Source organism: Limanda limanda, chromosome 7 (assembly GCF_963576545.1).
Source record: "Limanda limanda chromosome 7, fLimLim1.1, whole genome shotgun sequence".
Classification (NCBI taxonomy): domain Eukaryota; kingdom Metazoa; phylum Chordata; class Actinopteri; order Pleuronectiformes; family Pleuronectidae; genus Limanda; species Limanda limanda.
In genome coordinates, this window is record NC_083642.1 from 26,703,200 (window position 1) to 26,723,110 (window position 19,911).

General features: G+C 39.5%; 1 protein-coding gene across 4 annotated transcripts; it reads left to right on the plus strand.

Annotated features, from left to right (window-relative positions):
* The first annotated feature begins 301 nt into the window (after positions 1 to 301).
* On the plus strand, positions 302 to 18,075 carry ikbkg (inhibitor of nuclear factor kappa B kinase regulatory subunit gamma). Of its 4 annotated transcripts, none has more exons than XM_061074520.1 (15): positions 302 to 610; positions 1,053 to 1,193; positions 4,078 to 4,346; positions 6,387 to 6,461; positions 6,545 to 6,631; positions 7,202 to 7,387; positions 9,948 to 10,009; positions 11,227 to 11,329; positions 11,940 to 12,055; positions 12,142 to 12,294; positions 12,834 to 12,906; positions 12,998 to 13,132; positions 15,043 to 15,179; positions 15,472 to 15,548; positions 16,836 to 18,075. In XM_061074520.1, the coding sequence occupies exons 2-15, from the start codon at positions 1,055 to 1,057 to the stop codon at positions 17,024 to 17,026; spliced, it is 1,803 nt and encodes a 600-aa protein (XP_060930503.1). In that variant the 5' UTR covers positions 302 to 610; positions 1,053 to 1,054; the 3' UTR covers positions 17,027 to 18,075. The 4 variants fall into 4 exon arrangements, with proteins under 4 accessions (XP_060930503.1, XP_060930504.1, XP_060930505.1 ...); XM_061074521.1 differs by having other exon boundaries at positions 4,078 to 4,337; XM_061074522.1 differs by lacking the exon at positions 6,545 to 6,631.
* The last annotated feature ends 1,836 nt before the right edge of the window (positions 18,076 to 19,911 follow it).

The window sequence follows — 19,911 nt, forward strand, 5'->3', positions numbered from 1 at the left end:
GGTAGCCAAAGGTAAAGGTCACAGTGGCAGAGGTATACAACAGCAGGGGCATATTGTTTATTTTTTGTGCGCTGGACATTGTGTGCAGAGCTTTTTAGATGGTGCAGAGTGAAGATAGAAAACTTGGTGTTTATCCTCCCTGGTTTATACGAAAAAGGAAATTAGGGATTCTACACTATAAGAGACCAATAGACATCCTAAAATATCAGCAGCTGAGACATTTCTAGTTAGAGTTGGCTATTAGCCTTATGTAGCCTGAGAGGAAGTGCTGCCTGAGAGGCTGCACTCAGGGTAAAATACATTTCCTCTGGAGCTAACAACAGTCGCCTCGGCTCTGACTGATAACCTTAACCCATCTTAACAACCACACCGTCTAAGGATAACTTCATGACATTGGGACAGGTGCCGTTTAGAAGACGTACGATGACTTTATGTCAGTGAGCGAGTTCGTCAGAGTATTCCGTAGCTGGATTTATTACCCTCGCTACCTTGGAAGCTAACTCGCTAGCATTAAGCAGCTCGGATAAATAACGTCGGCTGCGCTCACTCAAAGGTAATACGTGAAGAAGAGTGTGTTATCCTGAACGACACACGCGGAACCAGACTGAGGGTAAGTGGACCGGGGTCAGATTCGATCATGTGTCACTGTGGGGAAGAAAAACAACATGGGTGTTAGCTGTAGTAAACATCTGGTGGTCATATCACGTACATGTACCCGCATTTCAAGGGACGAGTAGTGATTTACTTTTAATTCTGATGTAAACAAATGTCGGAATCAAGCTTCGTGTCCCAGCCGAAGCTCTTTGCCTCGTGGTTACTGGGGATGACGTCATGTTTTCCTGCACACCACCGGTCCCTGCTTTGACAGCTCAGAGGAGTCTGCACATCAGCACACATCAGCGGGCCACAGGGCCTCCTCTCTGAACAGGGACCAGGAGTTACAGGAAAGCGCAAACAGAAAGTGAAAGTCAAGGTGTCTCTGCCATGTGTCTGTATGTCAGGATGAATATATATATACTCCTGTTCATAACATTGTGCATGTGTATCCATAGGGATGGTGCAGCCCCAGCCGGATGGCCCGATGCAGTGGGACATGTCAGGAGAGGACAGTGGAGGCGCCCTCCGCGTCCCACCAGAGCTGGCGGCCAATGAAGTGGTGACCAGGTTGCTGGGTGATAACCAGCAGCTTAGAGGTAACAAATCAAGCAGTAATGACTCACCATAGTACTGATCACTGATTACTTACGGAATTAAATAGATGGTAAAGTGGAATGTGTTTGGCATACTATTATTTCCACACAAGCGATTTGGCTCTGTATTGGTTTCATATCCATACTAACAAGCCTGAAAAGGTATATCACATGACCACTCACATACACTGGGCATGGGCGCGCTGGTGTGAGCAGGAAGCATTTGGTTGTTAGTTACAGAATTGGCACAGTTTGCTAGAATAAAAGTTAGCCCCCTACACATGTAAACAGTTGTTTCATTGTAAAATGCATAACTTAAATGCACAACAACTATTAGTAAAGACAACCGGATCAGCAACACTCATGATTCATTAACCATGTTGTGCTCTGCACTGGAAAACAAGGCTAAGGCTGGTTGTTTTCTCCCAGAAGAGGGTAATGTGATAAGAAGCTGAGGAATCAGCAGAGGTTGCATTGTGACAAAAAAAAAGACCCAATCAGCAAGCGATTGTGAGTGTCGATGTAATAATTTCCAAACTTCTTTACTAAAACGCAGCCCGGAGTTTTCAACCTTAAATGGGGTCAGCAGCGTTTCCAAAACTCTGGAGTAGTTAGGACACAAGGCGTATCCGTAACAGAGTTGATGCGTTTCCAAACACAAACCTAGTAGTATCAATGTAGCCATAATGTTGGAACATTAAATGGTAATTTCAGTAGATCATGTTAAAGAAAGTACATAATGTGTGTGTGTGGGCAATTTAAAAGTAAATGCATTCATTGTATATCAGTACTTCTATCTGAAATATTTTACAATAGTCTTATACTAGAATCGGACTCCACCAAGACTCAACAGTCCAGCTATGAAACTGAATTTAAATTCACTTGATCTGGATCTTTATTTGGATTTTCACATAATTTCACTCACTCATAAATATCAGTCACCTAAACATGCCATATATTTCCATCAAGATACATGAATTTGAATAAGGGTTGGGGTTAGGGTTGCAAAATACCGGGATTATTCAAAGTTGGAAACTTGCCATGGGAATTAACGGGAATTAACGGGAATATACGGGAATTAACAGGAATAAACGGGAATATATGGGAATTAACGGGAATAAACTGGAAATGTTGTGGGTCATTTATACTAACTGTATTTACCTTGTCATATACAGACATAAATATAAACATTTTGTTTTGTCATAGGCTGATTTGAGCCCTGAGGAAACTTTGGGCACTTGACTAGATAGATAGATAGATCTAGATAGATAGATAGATAGATAGATAGATAGATAGATAGATAGATAGATAGATAGATAGATAGATAGATAGATAGATAGATAGATAGATAGATAGATAGATAGATAGATAGATAGATAGATAACTTTATTCATCCCCGAAGGGAAATGAAGTCGTCATAGCAGCCGGTATATTTGAATACAATAAAATACAATACAATAGAATAAAATAAAAAATTTGGAGGTTAGAAAAAATATTGAGGTTATAAAAAATATTGAGATACAATATGCTTCTGCATTGTTGTGTCATTCTTAACATAGGTCTTTGCACAGTATTTGCAATGTACACAGCCTTTCCTTCTACATTGGATGGGGTAAAATGTCTCCACACATGAGATAGTGCACGTGGAATTGTTCTGTAGAATAAGATGAGGAAACAGTTTGTAAAAAAATGCTAATGCAATGCCAGAGATATAAATAGTTAGCCAAACAATTGGAATCGTCTGTAAACATATTTTACAATTGATGGATAAATGAATGGAAATAGGCTAGATGAACAGATGAACAATCCTCAATCAGCATGCTAATATATTTTCCCCAGTAATATCATCTGAACTTACCTGATTAGTCCTGCACACTACAGCAGGCCTCAATAGCCCTGCTGTAGAGTGCAGGATGCTGGGAATTATCTGTGCATGTGATGGAAGAATGCACAGTGGAGGGTTAAAATTCAACATGCAGCTTGTGCTAAATATCATACATCTTTAAAATAGAGTTTTGAATGATGTTTTTATTGCTCAGCTTTTAATTTGCGTTTTTTTTTTGTTTTTTTTAATTCCCGAGCTGAACTTCCCATAGAAACTTCCCATGGAAAGTTTCCGGAAATTTACCGGAAAGTTTCCGCCCCTTTGCAACCCTAGTTGGGGTTAAGGAATAAGGGGTGGGACTGGGAGGTGGATAAAGGGGGAAGGAAGGTGTAAGATGGGGTAAAGTGACATCTATTGCACTTCTGTCCGTCCTGGGAGAGGGATCCCTCACATGTGGCTCTCTCTGAGGTTTCTACGTTCTTTTTACCCTGTTGAAAGTTTTTTTGTTTTTGTTTTTCAATACTCTTGTTGATGGTTAAGGGCAGAGGATTTCACACCTTGTTAAAATCCTATGAGACAAATTGTGATTGGCGAATATGGGCTATACAAATACAATTTGATTGATAAAGGAAAGAAGTGAAAGGATTAGGGGAGGTTGCTCCAACACTTTCTCTCTCCTTTCTTTGTCTTTTTTCCAACTCTGTGGTTTTACTTCATCCCCTTCAGCTCGTCCTTCTCCTCCTCAACATTTTTCACCTTCAACTGCATCTTTTTGCGTGAGCTGTGGCTGTACTTGTTTCAGTGGGCCCACCTCATCTTATAGGTCCCCTTTTTCTGTGTTGAGGGCCTCCACCTTTTTGCGATAGGTATCCTCTGTATGGATCAGCTCCTGGTGCAGGCTCACCTCAATTATTTCACACCTTGCCCTGCCCTCTGCTTCAGTTCCCTTTCATTTTCATCAGAATAAGCTGTGTCCCCCTTGTATTTAATTGTACCAGAGATTTTGTGTGGCATCATGTTACATATTAATGTACTTTTGGCCTTTACCCTTCTGTCCTCCAGAGGCCCTGCGGCGAAGCAACCTGACCTTGCGTCAGCGCTGTGAGGAGATGGAGGGATGGCAACGAAGGACGAGAGAGGAAAGAGAGTTTCTCAGCTCTCGCTTCCAGGAGGCCAGGTCCCTGGTGGAGAGGCTGGCCCAGGAAAACCACTCCTTACAGAGTCTGGTGAATGGACCAACCTCACCGTCATCTCACTGCTCCAGCCAGACAGAAGACCTGCAGGGACGCCCGGCAAGGAACGGTCCACACGAGGGACCACAGGTTAGCATGGTGAGAGACACACGGCTGCTTTCGTACTTTTAACACATGATATACATTTGATATAGATTGATCCTGTGTTGTCATGTGTATGCAGAGGATATGTCATTATCCTGTAATAGTTACTGTAATTGTGCCACATCTTTAAACACCTGTCTAATGTATGTCAATGTGAACAACCTACTGTAGGTCACAAGCCAATAATATATTTAAAGTTATTGGAACCGAGTGTCAAACTTTATGACTGCAGGATCCACTGCCAGTGTTTATTGGGCCCCCAAGTTGAGTTGCTCCTTTGTGTCTTACGCAGAGAGGGGGAGAGAAAGGGAGTAAAGGGAGACAGAGATGGTTTTCATGCTCCTGCATGTCACCTTTTTCTGTCCCCTATTGCTCACTGTGCACACCTATACTATTAAGTTCTACTCTAACCAGTGTTAGAGAATATTCCAAGCTGCTGCACTTTATTTTGTGATAATGACATTTGACAGAGGCTGTGGCCGAAATCGCACTCTCATTTACTACTCCCTATTTGACTATATATGGACTTCTATGCAGAAGACTATATAGTGGGCTCATCGGCCAAAAAATAAATGTTTCAGATACTACTTAGTACTTTTCTCCATGCAGGTAATGACATCATTGTTGCAGGATTACAACATACAACAACAACGTCAGCTAGTGGAAAATCCCATCATACCTTTAAAATGTTTATTTTTCACTTAGTATTAATACTTTTAGGCAACCGCTAAAACAGACTGGTGGCTCTGTGAAAATGTCAGAAAATATAAACTTGCCTGTCTTTATCCTCATTATATTTCAGATATTTTTGATAAGATTAAGAGGGAGTAGAATGGCCAGAGAGAGAAGGCTGAGATGTGCTGCCCTCTTTCCTCTCCGCCATTTTTCTTCCGTCAACGCCACAAGCGCAATACATGATGGTAGATATTGCTCGATTAGTGACCATTGGTTTAACACTGCTTTTCACGATGCACTGTCAGATACAATGTTCCACTATAGTTTGGAGAGCACTACGAAATTGCAAACTCACTATATAGTGGACAATGAGTGATTTCACACACAGCCAAAACAAACGAGTATCGTTTAAAGACAGCTGAAGAGCAGTGGTTTTGCCTTAACTGACATTTAAAATGATCACAGAGAAACTCTTCTACCAGAGCTGCCCTGCTTAAGTCACATAAAAGCCCTAATTTTCTTCAAACCGCCTGTGATGCAGCCTCTTATTTGAGCCTCTGTCGGAAACAGATATTTTTAGCTCAGCCCTTCTTAATTTTCACATTATTTTGATTGGCTGAACATCCGGAAGTCTGCAGAGGGACAGTGCACCAGTGCTTATGAGCGCCGCCTCATCCTCTCACTGGTGTGGAGTTTGGAAAGGGCAACTTTTCAAATCCATACGAAGTTGTATGAGCCCTGATCCGTTCATGAGGACAGAACAAACAGCAGCAGCAACAAAGATTACAGAATACGTTCTCTGACTCGATGGATATTACACTGATAACCTGCCTCCCTGTGTAACATAACTGCAGATATAATCTTTGCATCACAATCTGTATTTAAATATATTTATTTTTATGCCCCTCTCTCATATAGGGATATGCAATTGCTTTCAGGAGATGTTAATACTGCTTGTGTTATTATGGTGTCACCAAACTACTGCTTATGTGATAACAGCACCATGGATTAGTTGTGTGCTTGAGTACATCGAATGCCTGGAATACCTCTTTAGTAAAGCGTTTTGAGAAAAGGAGCCGTGTTTGGAAGGAAGAGCTCTAGAAAATCTAGAAATCTGTGATGAGCTGACATTAGTATAAATAACCCTGGAATAGTGTTCACAGCACTCTGACACCTGAGCTTTGGTCTGATGAGGCCACGTCGACCATGTTAAATATGAACATCCAACTTTGTAACATTAATTATATGACAGAGAAAAAGGTATTTTAAGTATTATAAGTCCCGTTTAGGGTACTCACAAGGGGCCAGGCATCTATATGTAAATGAGTGAAGTTGTATGAGTTTTCTTCCGTCTTTCAGTCTCTAGATCAGCGTGAGAGAAAGAGAGTCAAAGAGATGGATCAACACACACAGACCACACCACCTCGCAGCCTGGTAAGATGTATGGTGCTGTTGTTGATTTTAATATTGATGCATTTGTTTATTTTTATATCTAATGGGTCTGTCCGTGTGCCTAGGATGTCTCCTTGAGTAGCTCCCTCCCCACTCCCCCCACCTCATTTTCAGAGGTACTGGGGGAGGTAATGGGCAGGGGAAATGGCCAGGTGAGACTGCTCACTCCATCTTAATTCCACCCATAAGTTCCCACAGACTTGTTTAAATACGTTTTATAGGTTTGGTTTAAGTCTTCACCGACCACCTTGTCTGCCATTGCATTCAGGCTGGTCAGAAACCCTCACTTCCTGCTCGGAAAAAAAGGCCACTGTTTGAGTTCTTAATACAAAACCTAACAATGGTCACTAACAGCATTTTAAATAAATATTCAAATAACTCAACTGAAAGTAGTTATAGTTTACTTATTTCCATGTATTTGTCTTGGAATTCCGAGCAGAAACTGGATTGAATGGAGGTTGTTCACTAACCTTTATAAATTTTTCTTTTTCTCACTTTGAATTATGCACATTATTTTTAAGCCCTGTTTGGCACTTTTAATACCCCCCAGTTGATCTCTTTTTACGGGCCCCCTTCGTCTTGTGTTATCTTACTTCTTGGTGTATTTCTACTTTTCTGCTAGGGTGAACATAGTCTATCTCTGTTAAATTTGCTCCTGTCAGTGCTGATTCTCTACATCCACGCATCTCTGTTTCTTTCAACTACCTGTCTTTTCCCCGCAGCCCGTGGAAGGTGCAAATGAGTTCCTGCAGCTGCTGAAGAGCCACAAAGAAAAGCTGGAGGAAGGCATGAAAGAGCTGAGGACGAAGAATGAAGAGCTGGAGAGGGACAGAGAAGAGGGAGAGAAAGAGAGGGAGCGGATGTGTCGCTGCATTGACCAGCTACGCTCCAAACTGGCCCAGGCACAGGTAACGTTTTGATTCGAATATGGAGAAATTCTTTCCAAGGAACAAGTGCAGTGATGCAGTACTTCAGAGAGCATGACAGACATGAGAAAATAAGAGTAACAAGAACATGCAAACATGTGCTTGTATAAAGTATTTTAAATCACAAAACATAGGAAATGTAGAATTCAACTAATCGTTTTAAGCAGGGCTGTGGTTGTAAAAAGTGGGTAAACTATAATTTCCGGGCAGCTCTCTCACGCTATTATTTAAAAGGTGGAAGAACTTCAGTCACCCATATACAAGACTCTATATAGACTAGGAGACTAGAACAACTGAATTTGAATTATATAGACCCAATAAATTAGCATTCTATTATGTTTGCTTTTTTGTACTGATGTGAGGGTAACAATGATGGAATCTAACATTTACTAAATTACTGTGTAAAAATTTGAGGGACAACATTCCTTGAGTTTGGCAATTTCATGCTACTTTATACATCTACTCCATTAAATCTCAGAGGCAAATCTTATACTTTTAATTCCACTATTATTTTCTATCTAGCTATAGTTACTTTACAAATTAAGATTTTTGCATACAAACAGTAAAATCCTGCTTTTACATGAATGCATTAATTGTAATAATGACCAAGTTAATGTCCAGCCAGCATCATTGGAAATTTTGTTTAAAATATATGTTCACAGATTTTTCTTTTTGTTGGACGTTTAAAAAAGTGACGAAACTGTGCGTTTAAATGCTTCTGCACAAAATGTTTGTGGGTTTTGGTAATCTTGGAGCAGTGTTAATTTCGTTGACGATAACGATAACGAAAAATATTCGTTAACGCCCCTTTTCCCATGACTAAGACGAGACGAAGACGTAACGAAATGGATCTTTGAAAATAAAAACTATGACGAAATCTATTTTAATTTTCGTTAACGAGACGAGACGAAACGAAAATGTTGGCGGTTGACTAAGTCACAACAATTTTTAAAAACATAATCGTATCAGGCCGTCATGAAGTACCCGGAGCGGCGAGTGTGTGTGTCTGTCAGACAGCGCACCGGTCCCGAGGCTCCGCCCCCTGCCGCAGCGCACTCGCTCAGAGAGACAGTGAGATCAGAGCTCGTTCATGTGAAGCAGGCCGGTCACTGACTTCTTAACTATGGAAACAGTGAAAACACAGAGTTCCTCTGGTCTCAGCTGCTCTGAGATCAGCGCCGCAGCTTCTGGATCAGAGCAGAGGCTGCAGCTGGTTTCTACCGAGCTTCAGTTTCCTCCTCCGGTCTGATCTGCTTTAACTTTTTGTTTCCACATTTCGCCAACGCCAACTAAAATATATAGGCTGCAGCTATATGTTTTTATTTATTTCAAAATAGGGTACTTCTTATATCATACATTTCCCACAAATATGGGGATGACTCAAATAACCCTACATAGTTCTGCGTTTAATTTATTTCAAAGTAGGCCTACACTTGCCTGTGTATTGTCTTCTCCTCTTCATAAGCATTTGGTGTTTCGCTTTGTTGTAACAGGTAAAAATAAATAAAATGTCAACAGTTTTCTTTATTGTTGTTCTATAATTTCATAAATGCAATAATCTACAGATTAGTATAGTATAACTTTATATAACATTTTATCAGCTTTGTTATCAAATATGTTTTGCGGCTCCAGACAAATTTTATTTGGGGGAAGAGGGGGCAAAATGGCTCTTTTGATAGTAAAGGTTGCCGACCCCTGCTATAGACCTATAGGAGGGACATCTAATGGACAACGTAAGTACTGCAAGCTAGAATAGTATGCAGTTGTAGACACGACACAGGGGGTCCCTGGACCTGAGAAGGGAAGATAAGGAGTTTAATGTGGCTATTAAATGTGACTAAAACTAGACTAAAATGTAATTTGTTTTTGTCGACTAAAACTAGACTAAAATGTAATTTGTTTTCGTCGACTAAAACTAGACTAAAACTAAGAAGGATAAAAATGACTAAAACTAGACTAAAACTAATATGCATTTTCGTCAAAACACTGTCTTGGAGAAGCTAGCAAGAGCAGGCTACCCTTAAAAAATATACAACAAATACATTGCACCTCCTCCTGTCCGACCTCTGGTCAAAGTTACGCCTCCAAAACACTGAACCTGTACTTCAAAGAGCTGCTAGAAGACGACTTTTCAGTGACATTAACTTCTGGCTATCATGGAACAGTGGAGTGGTCTCCGGGTCAGCGCACACACAACTTACAGCTCGTGGACTGTGAGGAGAAATCAGCAGAATTGTCTTTGAATTTATATGGCTTACACCAGCTTTAAAATCCACACAGGCATAATTTGTCTTAAACTCGATCGCATTTCAAACTTTTGTCAAGCACTATTGAATTTGTATAAATATTTTAGACCATTAATTGCCCGGCTATTACTTGCTCATGTTTTTTTTAATCTTCTGGTACATCAGGTCTGTCACCTGACTCAACTAATTGTAAGTGATGTCTCTATGACCACTGGAGACTAGGTACACTTGATTAGGGATAGACACAGGTGATCTTAAAGATGTGTGTGTGTGTGTGTGTGTGTGTGTGTTCACAGGCAAACAGTGTTGCTGAGGAAGTTGTTCAACATCGCTCTGAGGCACAGCACTCCTCTGACAGGTACCAAATATTTCCCCTTTAAATCAAAATACTTGTATTCATTGTTTGGAACTAACGGCGCTAAACTGACTTGTATTGTGTGTTTGACTTGAAGTCACTGGATCTTTCAGACTGGTTGATTTTCAATTAACCTTGCTTAAGTAGCATTACTTATGCTTGATAAAAGCCTGTCTTTTGAGATCTCCTCCTCCTCCTCCTCCTCCTCCTCCTCCTCCTCCTCCTCCTCCTCCTCCTCCTCCTCCTCCTCCTCCTCCTCCTCCTCCTCCTCCTCCTCCTCCTCCTCCTCCTCCTCCTCCTCCTTTTCCTTTCTTTCTATTCCCTTTTCCAGCTCTAGCCTGGCTAAACTCACAGAGCAGCTTCAGGCCACACAGGGCAGGTGAGCCCACCGCTCTGTGTGGCTTTCTTTTTCACTGTGTGCATGTCCGCTGTCTACATGTGACACTGTCTTCCTCTTACGTTTTAACTCATTTTTTCACTGTATGTGTTTATTTTTTAGTTTGTTTTGTTATTGTTAATTCTTTATGTGCTTACCTGTGTTGTCTCAAGTAGTTTTTCTGTCAATCTCCTGTCATGTATGGCAACGTTAAGACAAAGTTATTCTATCAACAATATAATAATTAGTTGAGTAGCAGACAACTGAATTTACTTCAGGATCAAGCATCAGGATAAGGTATCTATCGATTGATTTATCGATCGACAAAATCTGCTAGTTATTATACATGTTAATATGGCATTATTACTTGGATTTAATAAAAAATAAGAGTACTCCATATACATCCACAAAAGCCAAAAAACTGATTGCTGGCATCAGTTGCTACTTCTCAGACTGATGATTTTGTAATTTATCATTAAATAAGACTAAATGTTTCATATTGCAATATTGCAACATACGTACATACAAACATACATACATACATACATACATACATACATACATACATACATACATACATACATACATACATACATACATACATACATACATACATACATACATACATACATACATACATACATACATACATACATACATACATACATACATACATACATACATACATACATACATACATACATACATACATACATACATACATACATACATACATACATACATACATACATACATACATACATACATACAATCATACATGTATTTGAATGTAGATGCAAGCCTGTGTCAGTACTGAAATGATCTGGCAGCTGTTTCTTTGCAGGTATCGGGAGCTTGAGGAGAAGCTTGACTACCTGCAGAAGAGTTCAGCTCAGCGGGACAGAACTGAAGCTCTGCTGAAACAGAAGGACAAGGACTGTTCTCAGGTATGATCGACAAAGATATAAAATGTTCCAGTTAAAGGGCCCATATTTTAATTTGAGGTATTGGTACTCCTAAGATGATATATCAGGGGTTTAAAGTTGAAAAAAATGCTGCAATGTGTATTTCCATGTCCTCTCTTCTGCCTCTGTCTGGAGCTGCCGTCAGAAGTAGGCTGTTTTCGCCTGCCTCTTGAGCCCCTCCTCTGATTGGCTGACTGTACTCTGAGTGACAGGCGACCAGGCCTATCATCGGTCTCATTCTGGCACATTGACTCTCTCTGTTCCAGAAGGCTGGACTGGTACCGGCTGGGTGGGGCTGAGAGACAAGTGCGATCCTGAATGACATCATATGGGGGAGGAAGTACAAAACGAGATGTTTCGATAACATATTTCTTAGAATGGACTTAGTGAAAAAGTCTGCGGAGTGAATGTTTTCTTGTACTTTGAGGGTTCCTACTGCTGACCCCCTTCAAGTATTACGGGTAGTAAAAGCCCACAAAATTAATTTTACACAATATGGGCCCTTTAATGGAGTTAAATATGGTGTTGCTGTAGAACAGTCTTTAAATATCAGCATTTAGTCCACTAACTTAAACACGTTGTATTTCTGCAGTTAGCAAAGGACTGTGAGGCTCTGAAAGCTCAGGCAACTTCCTTATTAGGAGAACTGAACGAGAGACAGAGCTGTCTAGACAAAAGCGAGCACGAACGCAGATTTTTGGAAGACAAGTGAGTGGTCACGTCACTACAGCATGAATATATACAGAACATGGAGTCGTCTCTCTATTAATGTATTTCTGTTTACCTGTGTGTAGGCTGACCAATAAACAGAGGGCCCTGCAGTCGACAGAGCGGGAGCTAGAGAACGTGAGGAAGCAGAATCATGTGGCCACAGACAAGCTTCTGCTGCAGACCCAGAGCCTGGAGATGGCCCTGAAGCAAGAGAGACATGTGGTCACAGAGGAGAAGTGTGTTCTTCACACACACACACACTCACACACACACACAAATGGATGTGTCCCAACTGGTTATTAAATTACATCATAATTCATTTTTAATTCATAGATAAAACAATATAAGAAACAGGTTTAACCAACATTGAGTCATGTAATACCTGTTGCTATGAATGACATCATTGATTCATTTTGACCTCAGTGTTATGTAGTATCATTCAGTAATTATAAAAGTTGAAACCCCTTTTCAGTACCACGTTGGATTGTTAGAAAAAAAAGTATTAACTTTTGAGCAGAATATATTAATACATTAATATATATTTTTTTCTCTCACCAACTCAAAAGATTTTTTTAAATCAGGACAGAAAGGGCTCCGTAACAAGGCATTACACCTGTAATTCATTTGATTCATTAGCAGTATGATGTTAACGGTTTCACTATGATAATAACAGCTGCTCAGTTTCATTCTGAATTCTCCACTGTTTCCAGCATGATGCCTGAGATTTGGTATTTTATACTGTAAGGTAAATTTATGTTTCCTTTCTTTCTCTAAGGAAAAAACTAACACAACTGCAGCATGCCTACACGTGCCTCTTTAGAGACTATGATTCTAAACTGAAGAGTGAGGTAAACACACAGTTCAACATCTCTCATTATTTTGGCTGTTTACCTAATTTATAAAAGTCTTCATGTGTCTTGCTGTATGTTTGTCCTTCAGGGAGGAGATCTGTGCAGCCGACTAGAGGAGGCAGAGCGAGCGCTGGCCCTGAAGCAGGATCTAATCGATAAACTGAAGGAAGAGGTGGAGCAACAGAAAGGCTCACTGGAGACAGTTCCTGTCCTCACTGCTCAGGTACAGTCATACCTGGTAGACAGATTGGGATCCGACCTCTTGAGCAGGTTGTTTTTAGATGTGGGGATCCAAAATAGTTTTCTTCATTTTAATAATTTAATTTAGTTCAGTTCAAATAACTGTCATGAGTAACTTTGTAGTTGATTTGTTTGATTCGCATCACTCTTCAAACCATCATGCTTCAGGACACGCAACATGCTTCACATCACTGTTCTTAAATCAGTGAGTTCAGCTCCTGGATTCTGACTGGTTCATTTCAGTAGTGATTTCGTCTGGGCAGGGCTCCAGACAAACTTTCTTTTACTAGTAGTACTGGTGCTCTTTGCTGAAAAGTTTACGAGTTATCAAATTTAGGTGCACCACTTGCAACAACATGCAACGCAACACAGTCATATTTTTCCCCATCATAAATGTTTTGGTAATAAATAGACAATTTACAAAATAGAGATGTAGGCTGTTTTGTGAAGTAGTGCTTTAAGTGCTGAGAAAAAATGTTAAATGGTGCTTTTTAAAATATTAACACCAATTATAAAAGTTTGAAAGTTGATTACTGACTTTACAGCACAACCACAACAAAACAAGTAAACAAGGAACGTCCTCTTACAGAATATGTGTCCTTCCCCTCCCTTTAGAACACACCCCCCTGAGGACCACTAGGGCCTGGCACATCTGAAGGCCAACCCCTGTAGTTGGGCCTTTTATCTCTTTTTTTCTGACTCAAGCTCATCTGTTCAGCCTCCTTGGCATCAGCCTCCTCCAAGCTCTTTCCCTCAAGACTTACTCTCAGCAGGTCCTCCACTGTGTCCACATGCAGCGACCCTCTCACATCGGATTTGATCCTGTCATATATTATTCTGAAATTGGATATTCTTCCCTTTTACTTTTGTTTCTTTAAGTACATGCTGATTACGGCTGGGTATCACCACTGATTTCCCCTTCACAAGGTTGCGATTCGATTTCTGATTCAATTCAATATCGATGCAGTTAGGGATATTTCATTGTTCAATTCCAATTTTGCTTGGCTATGAAATAAATTCTCAGTGAACTAAAGCTGTAAACTGCAAGGAAACCTCAGACTTGGTGCATTATTAAAATATGATACAATATTCAGGTAGGTCTGTCACAAGCACAAATTTTGTTGGATGATAAATTATCCCAGAAATTATTGTTTTACTATTGTTGTATATTATTGTCATCATTTTGAAACAATTTTCATACGATTGAAATAATGATAATATTACAGCATAATCCTGGCAATAAAATCCCTTTCAAAGAACAATGAAATTTAAATTATTAAGAAATTTTCAGTCTGACATTTGAATCAGAATTAAAATATTATAATATCCTCAATAAAGACTCTCTGACTCCGTTAACAAAAATTGCTCTTGAATAAATATTAAACATTTAGCACAGGATCAGATAAACAGGATCAGATGGTTATGATTTAGATGACAAACTTATTATTAATCAATGGTGTCAGATCATGTATGCGAGTGGGGGCGGGGTCTGGGGCCCTGTGTGTGTGTGTGTGTATGTGTATTTGAACTCCACCGTTATAAAAAAACTGTGTTATACATACAATATAGACATTTACTTTTTTTTTTATGTCTGTTCAGTCTCCTCCACTTGCTTTGTGTTGTAGCGTGGCCAAATTCCCAATGTATTTGTTTTCCTTTACTTACTTTTCTATTTCTATTTTGTGGCAACTGAGTATGAAATGATAAGTTATATCATTCAGTGCTCATTTTCACAGAGTTTCTCTTGGAAGACAGATCAGGCATTAGATCGGTGTGAATGTCAGATTGTCGTACATCACTTATCATGTACAAATATTGTATCAGCCATAAGATGTTTATGGGATGCTAAAGTCAAATCTCCCGCCCTCTGTCACTGTCTGTGCGTTTCCTCAGGCTGAGATCTACAAGGCAGATTTCCTAGCAGAGCGAGAAGCAAGAGAGAAGCTGAACCAGAAGAAAGAGGAGTTGCAGGACCAACTGACTCAGGCCATAACTGAGATTGACAGGCTCAAACAGGATGCCACATCACGGTAAGTGAATAACACATGTCCATTTAAATTATTATTTGTTTCCTGTATATGGGTAATGGGAAGATTTATTGAAGGTGTACAGTATGTACTGGTCTTACAACTCTTGCTTTGTTTATTTTGCTTTTTTGGGCCTGAGGAAGTTGAAATCTTACCGTATAGCCCATCAGCAGGGAGACAGATCTCAAGTGCTGATCAGATGCAGCATCATGTCCCACCTGCAGTCAGAGCTGTACCTTTATTTGTACCGTGTATTGAAAGCCCTCATGAAATTTGTCTGCTTTCACTTCTGCAGCGCACGTATGGAGCAAATGAAGATGAGGCACGTGGAAGACTTTCCACCACGGGTGCCACACATTCCTCCTCCACAAGGTACATGAAAACCAACTCACACAAATTGTTGTATACATATATATATATATATATATATATATATATATATATATTTACGTGATAGTCTTTCAAACAGGACTTTCAGACCTTCACTAAACAGTTCGTTATGTTATTTTCACTATTTTATATCAATAGAGTGTTTGAATAATAATAATCTACCTACCAATTCCACAAACGTCTATCTTTCTGTACGTGGAACTCATATTGTACAAACTGATCATCTAATCAACTTCACATTTGGCATGTGTTTACTTAGGGGGCCTGAGAAAGTGCAGTGCTGAAGTTTGTGTGATTTGGACATGCAACATGATAAATATTAATAAAAGTCAAATAAACAGGTGACCACCAGAGTGCAGGGCAGTTTGTCTACAGTCTATGGACCGGCTTGAAAAGGTCTTCTTCTATGTCCTCAGATATCAGACAGAGACAGTCTCATAGCACACGGGCTAATTCCCTTCATGGCAACAAAAATCACATAATCACTTCCCGTTTGATGATTTGTCATCAAAGTAATAACCTAATGTTATTTTTGCTTCTGTAATGCATTATCGAGCTGAACTACTATTAATGTATTAAAAATGAACTAAAGTTCAGTGAATCGTTTACATTTTTGTATGAACCACACGTGAACAGTAATAGGAAAATTCAGTTTCATTTTATGTAAAACATTATATACCATAAAATCTTCATTGCAGATAAACCAGGTAGGATGATCAAACATTTTTCTAACTTGACTCTGCTATATAGACTGTTTATAAAAAGTGTATAGAGTTAATAACAAGCTCTGCAAAGTAGAACTGGTTGAGGAGGACTCTTCATGACAAGGAATAATTCTGCCGTAGCTCTGGAGCATGTCAAAGACGCATCATTCTTAAAATTTTTATACACAATTCACAATATGGAAAGAGGAGAAATCTCTGTCTGTCTGGCATGTGTAGAACGAGCAGTGCACTAGTAGTATATAGTAATAATAATAATTGTTAGTTTCATCTATACTTTTGTTGGATGTTTTATCAAATTTTTGGCAATTTAATTGCTCTTAAAATACTACAATACACTACTTTAGATTAGGATTGTGCCGATAGAAGATGATCCTGGTGATAAAAGTTGATGAGTGCGAAAAACAAACTGAGCCAAAAGAAACAGAACCCTGGAGGTAGATTCATCTGGTTGCCACAAATGTGACACCACAGACGGTTGACATTGTTGTGATTAAATATATTTTCTCCAATTATTTTCTTTTAAGATTTTTTTTTCTCCCTTTAGGTCTGTTCCCTGGTCCAGCTTTTAACACGGTGCCCGCTGCCACCTCATTCCGTAATCAGGGATTGGTTCAAGTCGGGGATCAAGGGGCAGCTGGAGCTGAGGAGCTGCCAGATTTATGTTGTCCCAAGTGCCAGTACCAGGCTCCAGATATGGACACACTGCAGATACATGTCATGGACTGTATACAGTAACATGAGCAGAATTCAGCACACCATGACACCAACACACACACATTCGCAGATATATAGTACAGTATATTTACATTTTGGACATTCAGCCTGTCTGCTGCCAGCTCTGGGCACAGCCTGGGGGAAACATTTTTTGCACCTTACTCTCTCTGTCATGCAAACACACACACACAAATACGTACTAAGCAATTTAAAATGTTTAATATGTTGGAATCAAGTGGAAATCAGATGACAGTATGAACAAGTTAAACAAAAAGAATCAACTTAGTATTTTCGTAGAACCGTTCCACAGATTATGTTTCTGCTGTAGCTTTTTTCCATTCTGCAACCCATACCTTTTCTCCCCATCCTTTTTCACTCCCAGCACCTCTTCTGTAATTTCCCCTCCTCCCTCTTTCCTTTCCTTTCCGTGCCTTGCCTGTGGGACACTGATGCCCATGCCCATCAGTGTTTCTTGCCTCAGTCCCATTTCTAGTCTCTCTTCACTCCAGTGGCATAGTGGAAACTGAGGAGTAAACTACATAGTGGGGACTAAGCATGAACATGTAGACTTTGACTCTATCATCCATGTTGTTTACATGAGTAATTATCATCGGGCCTAAAGTGATGATATTTCACTTGAAAAATCACAATTCACAAGGGTAATTATCCCTACAAAGGAGAAAACACATGACAATGTGAACAACTTGGTGAGCTTGAAATCATTCATATTTAAATATAGTTTGGACATAAATGTTGCTTGTCTATGTTACCTCAAAACATGTACTATAACGTATTAGAGATGGATTTACTCCATTGAAAAAGTAGCCATTCTCTGTGTTCTGTGCCTGTGTATACCTTTGACAGCACTTCTTCTTAACCATGAGCTCCCTGTGCCCCTGATTCTGTCTTCTCTTTACCTGTGACACCCAGCTATTTATCTTTCTGAATGTAAGCACATAGAAGTTCCTTCACTGTGTGTGTGAATATTGGCTGTAATTATCAATCATTCAGTGCAAAGAATATTGTTTTGAAACTGTTAAAGATTTACCAAATAAATCAGTTATTCATTAGCACTGTGTGTGCGTGTGCGCGTAAAAGAAAGAAAACGTTCATGAAGATTTGGGGATAAATCCTTGAATTTTTTTACCACGACTGTTCTGGAAGTTTTCTGGACGCTGGTGAAAGTTGAACTCAGGCAGCAGCTAATGTCTTATGCAGAAGATGTTAATGCAGACTTGATGCATCAAGGAGACCAGAAGGTGGTACAATATACAAACACTAACAGAGTAACATGAGCAATTCTGACCCCAAGTCTGAAGATGTCTCCCACAGCTTTCACATGTATCTCCCTCTACTTCACCCATTCTAACAGCACATCCATGAATGGCTAGAATTGCTCTCACTCTCTATGTTACATTTAGGTGATGGCATCCTATTGGATAATTAAGCCTAAAATATGCATTCATAAATCACATTTTGTCCTTACGTCTAGCCACTGTTGAAATAGGCAGAAGAGTTGTAGTCTGTGCCTCTCTGGAGCATCTGAGTTTGATATGAAAGTCTGTAAGCGTAGACACTACAAGGTACTTTTGGTTGGTCCTTTATCTATAACCTGACCTTGGTACTGCTTAGAGAGAGAAGGGAGAATCTTTGGAATTAGACAGGTATTATTCTCCTGTACAGATATCCAATATACATTATATACATAATATATAGGGGCATATACAGTAATGTGTGAGGATGGTCAAAAATTAATCAACAACCATGTAACCAAATGCAAATGCAGTGTGAATGCTTCACTGCTGAAATTCTTTACTTAATCAAGCAAAAAATGTGTCACGTCTTAATAACAATAATAATACATTTCATTTACATAGCGCTTTACAAAGTTCTCAAAGAGTCTTATCTTAATTTGCAGAAATTAAAGCTGACGACAGCTGAATTCAAGCTGCATTTTTAGAAAGATGCTAAAGACAGATAAATATGGGGCATAGGACATTTTTCCAAGTAGTGTCTTCAAATCATGTTCTCCTAATGCATATGCCCTCTACAACCTCAATATATTAGGGCATGTATGTTGCCCGAGTGTCAAAACCCAGGGCAGATGAACTACAGGTTTATATTTTTAAAGATTTTTTGAGAATGTGAATGTCCTTAAATAATAATAATGAGATACTAAGTCATAATTATGAGATACTATCTCATAATAATGAGGTACTAAGTCATAATTATGAGATACAATTTTTTTTTCTTCATGCCAGTGGCGGAAATGGGCTTCCATAGTTCCTTGCACGACCTGTGGTCCAGGTAGATTTCTGTGTTGACATTTACTGTAGGTTTTAAATCAACTCTACAGTGTGAGCTGAGATGGAGCTGAGCTGTTCTTATGATGTTTTTTACGGTGTCACTGTGTTAGTCTGATTAGAATAGTTTCCTGCATATGAAACTGGGATAGTGAATGAGGAGTCACAAGAGCCTCTTCTTGCATAACTAAGTCACGAGACATTGCATTTGATGAAGAGTTCATATCTTTTGTTCGTATTTGTTACAGTCAAGTTATGAGACTCTGCTGTGCTCTTTAGTTTCTATCAATGGAACTTGCAGTAATCGCAGAAGTGAGACTTCTTACAAAAGTCAGTTGTTCACTTCATATCTCCTTGTTCCTGCCAACAGGAGATCAGTCCACTGTGTTGTGTTTACGGGAGTTTTATACTTCACCCTCACAAACTTATAGATTGGACAATCTATTTAGGGCCGGAGCAACGAACAGTGGGAGACAGTGGGAGGCCCAATTGAAATTGTAAGGATTTTTTTTTTTTTTCAGGCAAATGAATTGGCTTTTCGAGGGCTTTAAACATGCTCAAATACTAACAAAAATTTGCAGAAAGTGATGAAAGTTTACGCAT

Excerpts from the sequence above, each read along its gene's own strand:
- ikbkg (XM_061074520.1), top strand. The coding sequence starts at position 1,055 with ATGGTGCAGCCCCAGCCGGATGGCCCGATGCAGTGGGACATGTCAGGA. Across the intron at positions 6,462-6,544 it reads CCACACCACCTCGCAGCCTG|GATGTCTCCTTGAGTAGCTC; the intron begins GTAAGATGTATG and ends CCGTGTGCCTAG. Across the intron at positions 11,330-11,939 it reads AGGACAAGGACTGTTCTCAG|TTAGCAAAGGACTGTGAGGC; the intron begins GTATGATCGACA and ends GTATTTCTGCAG.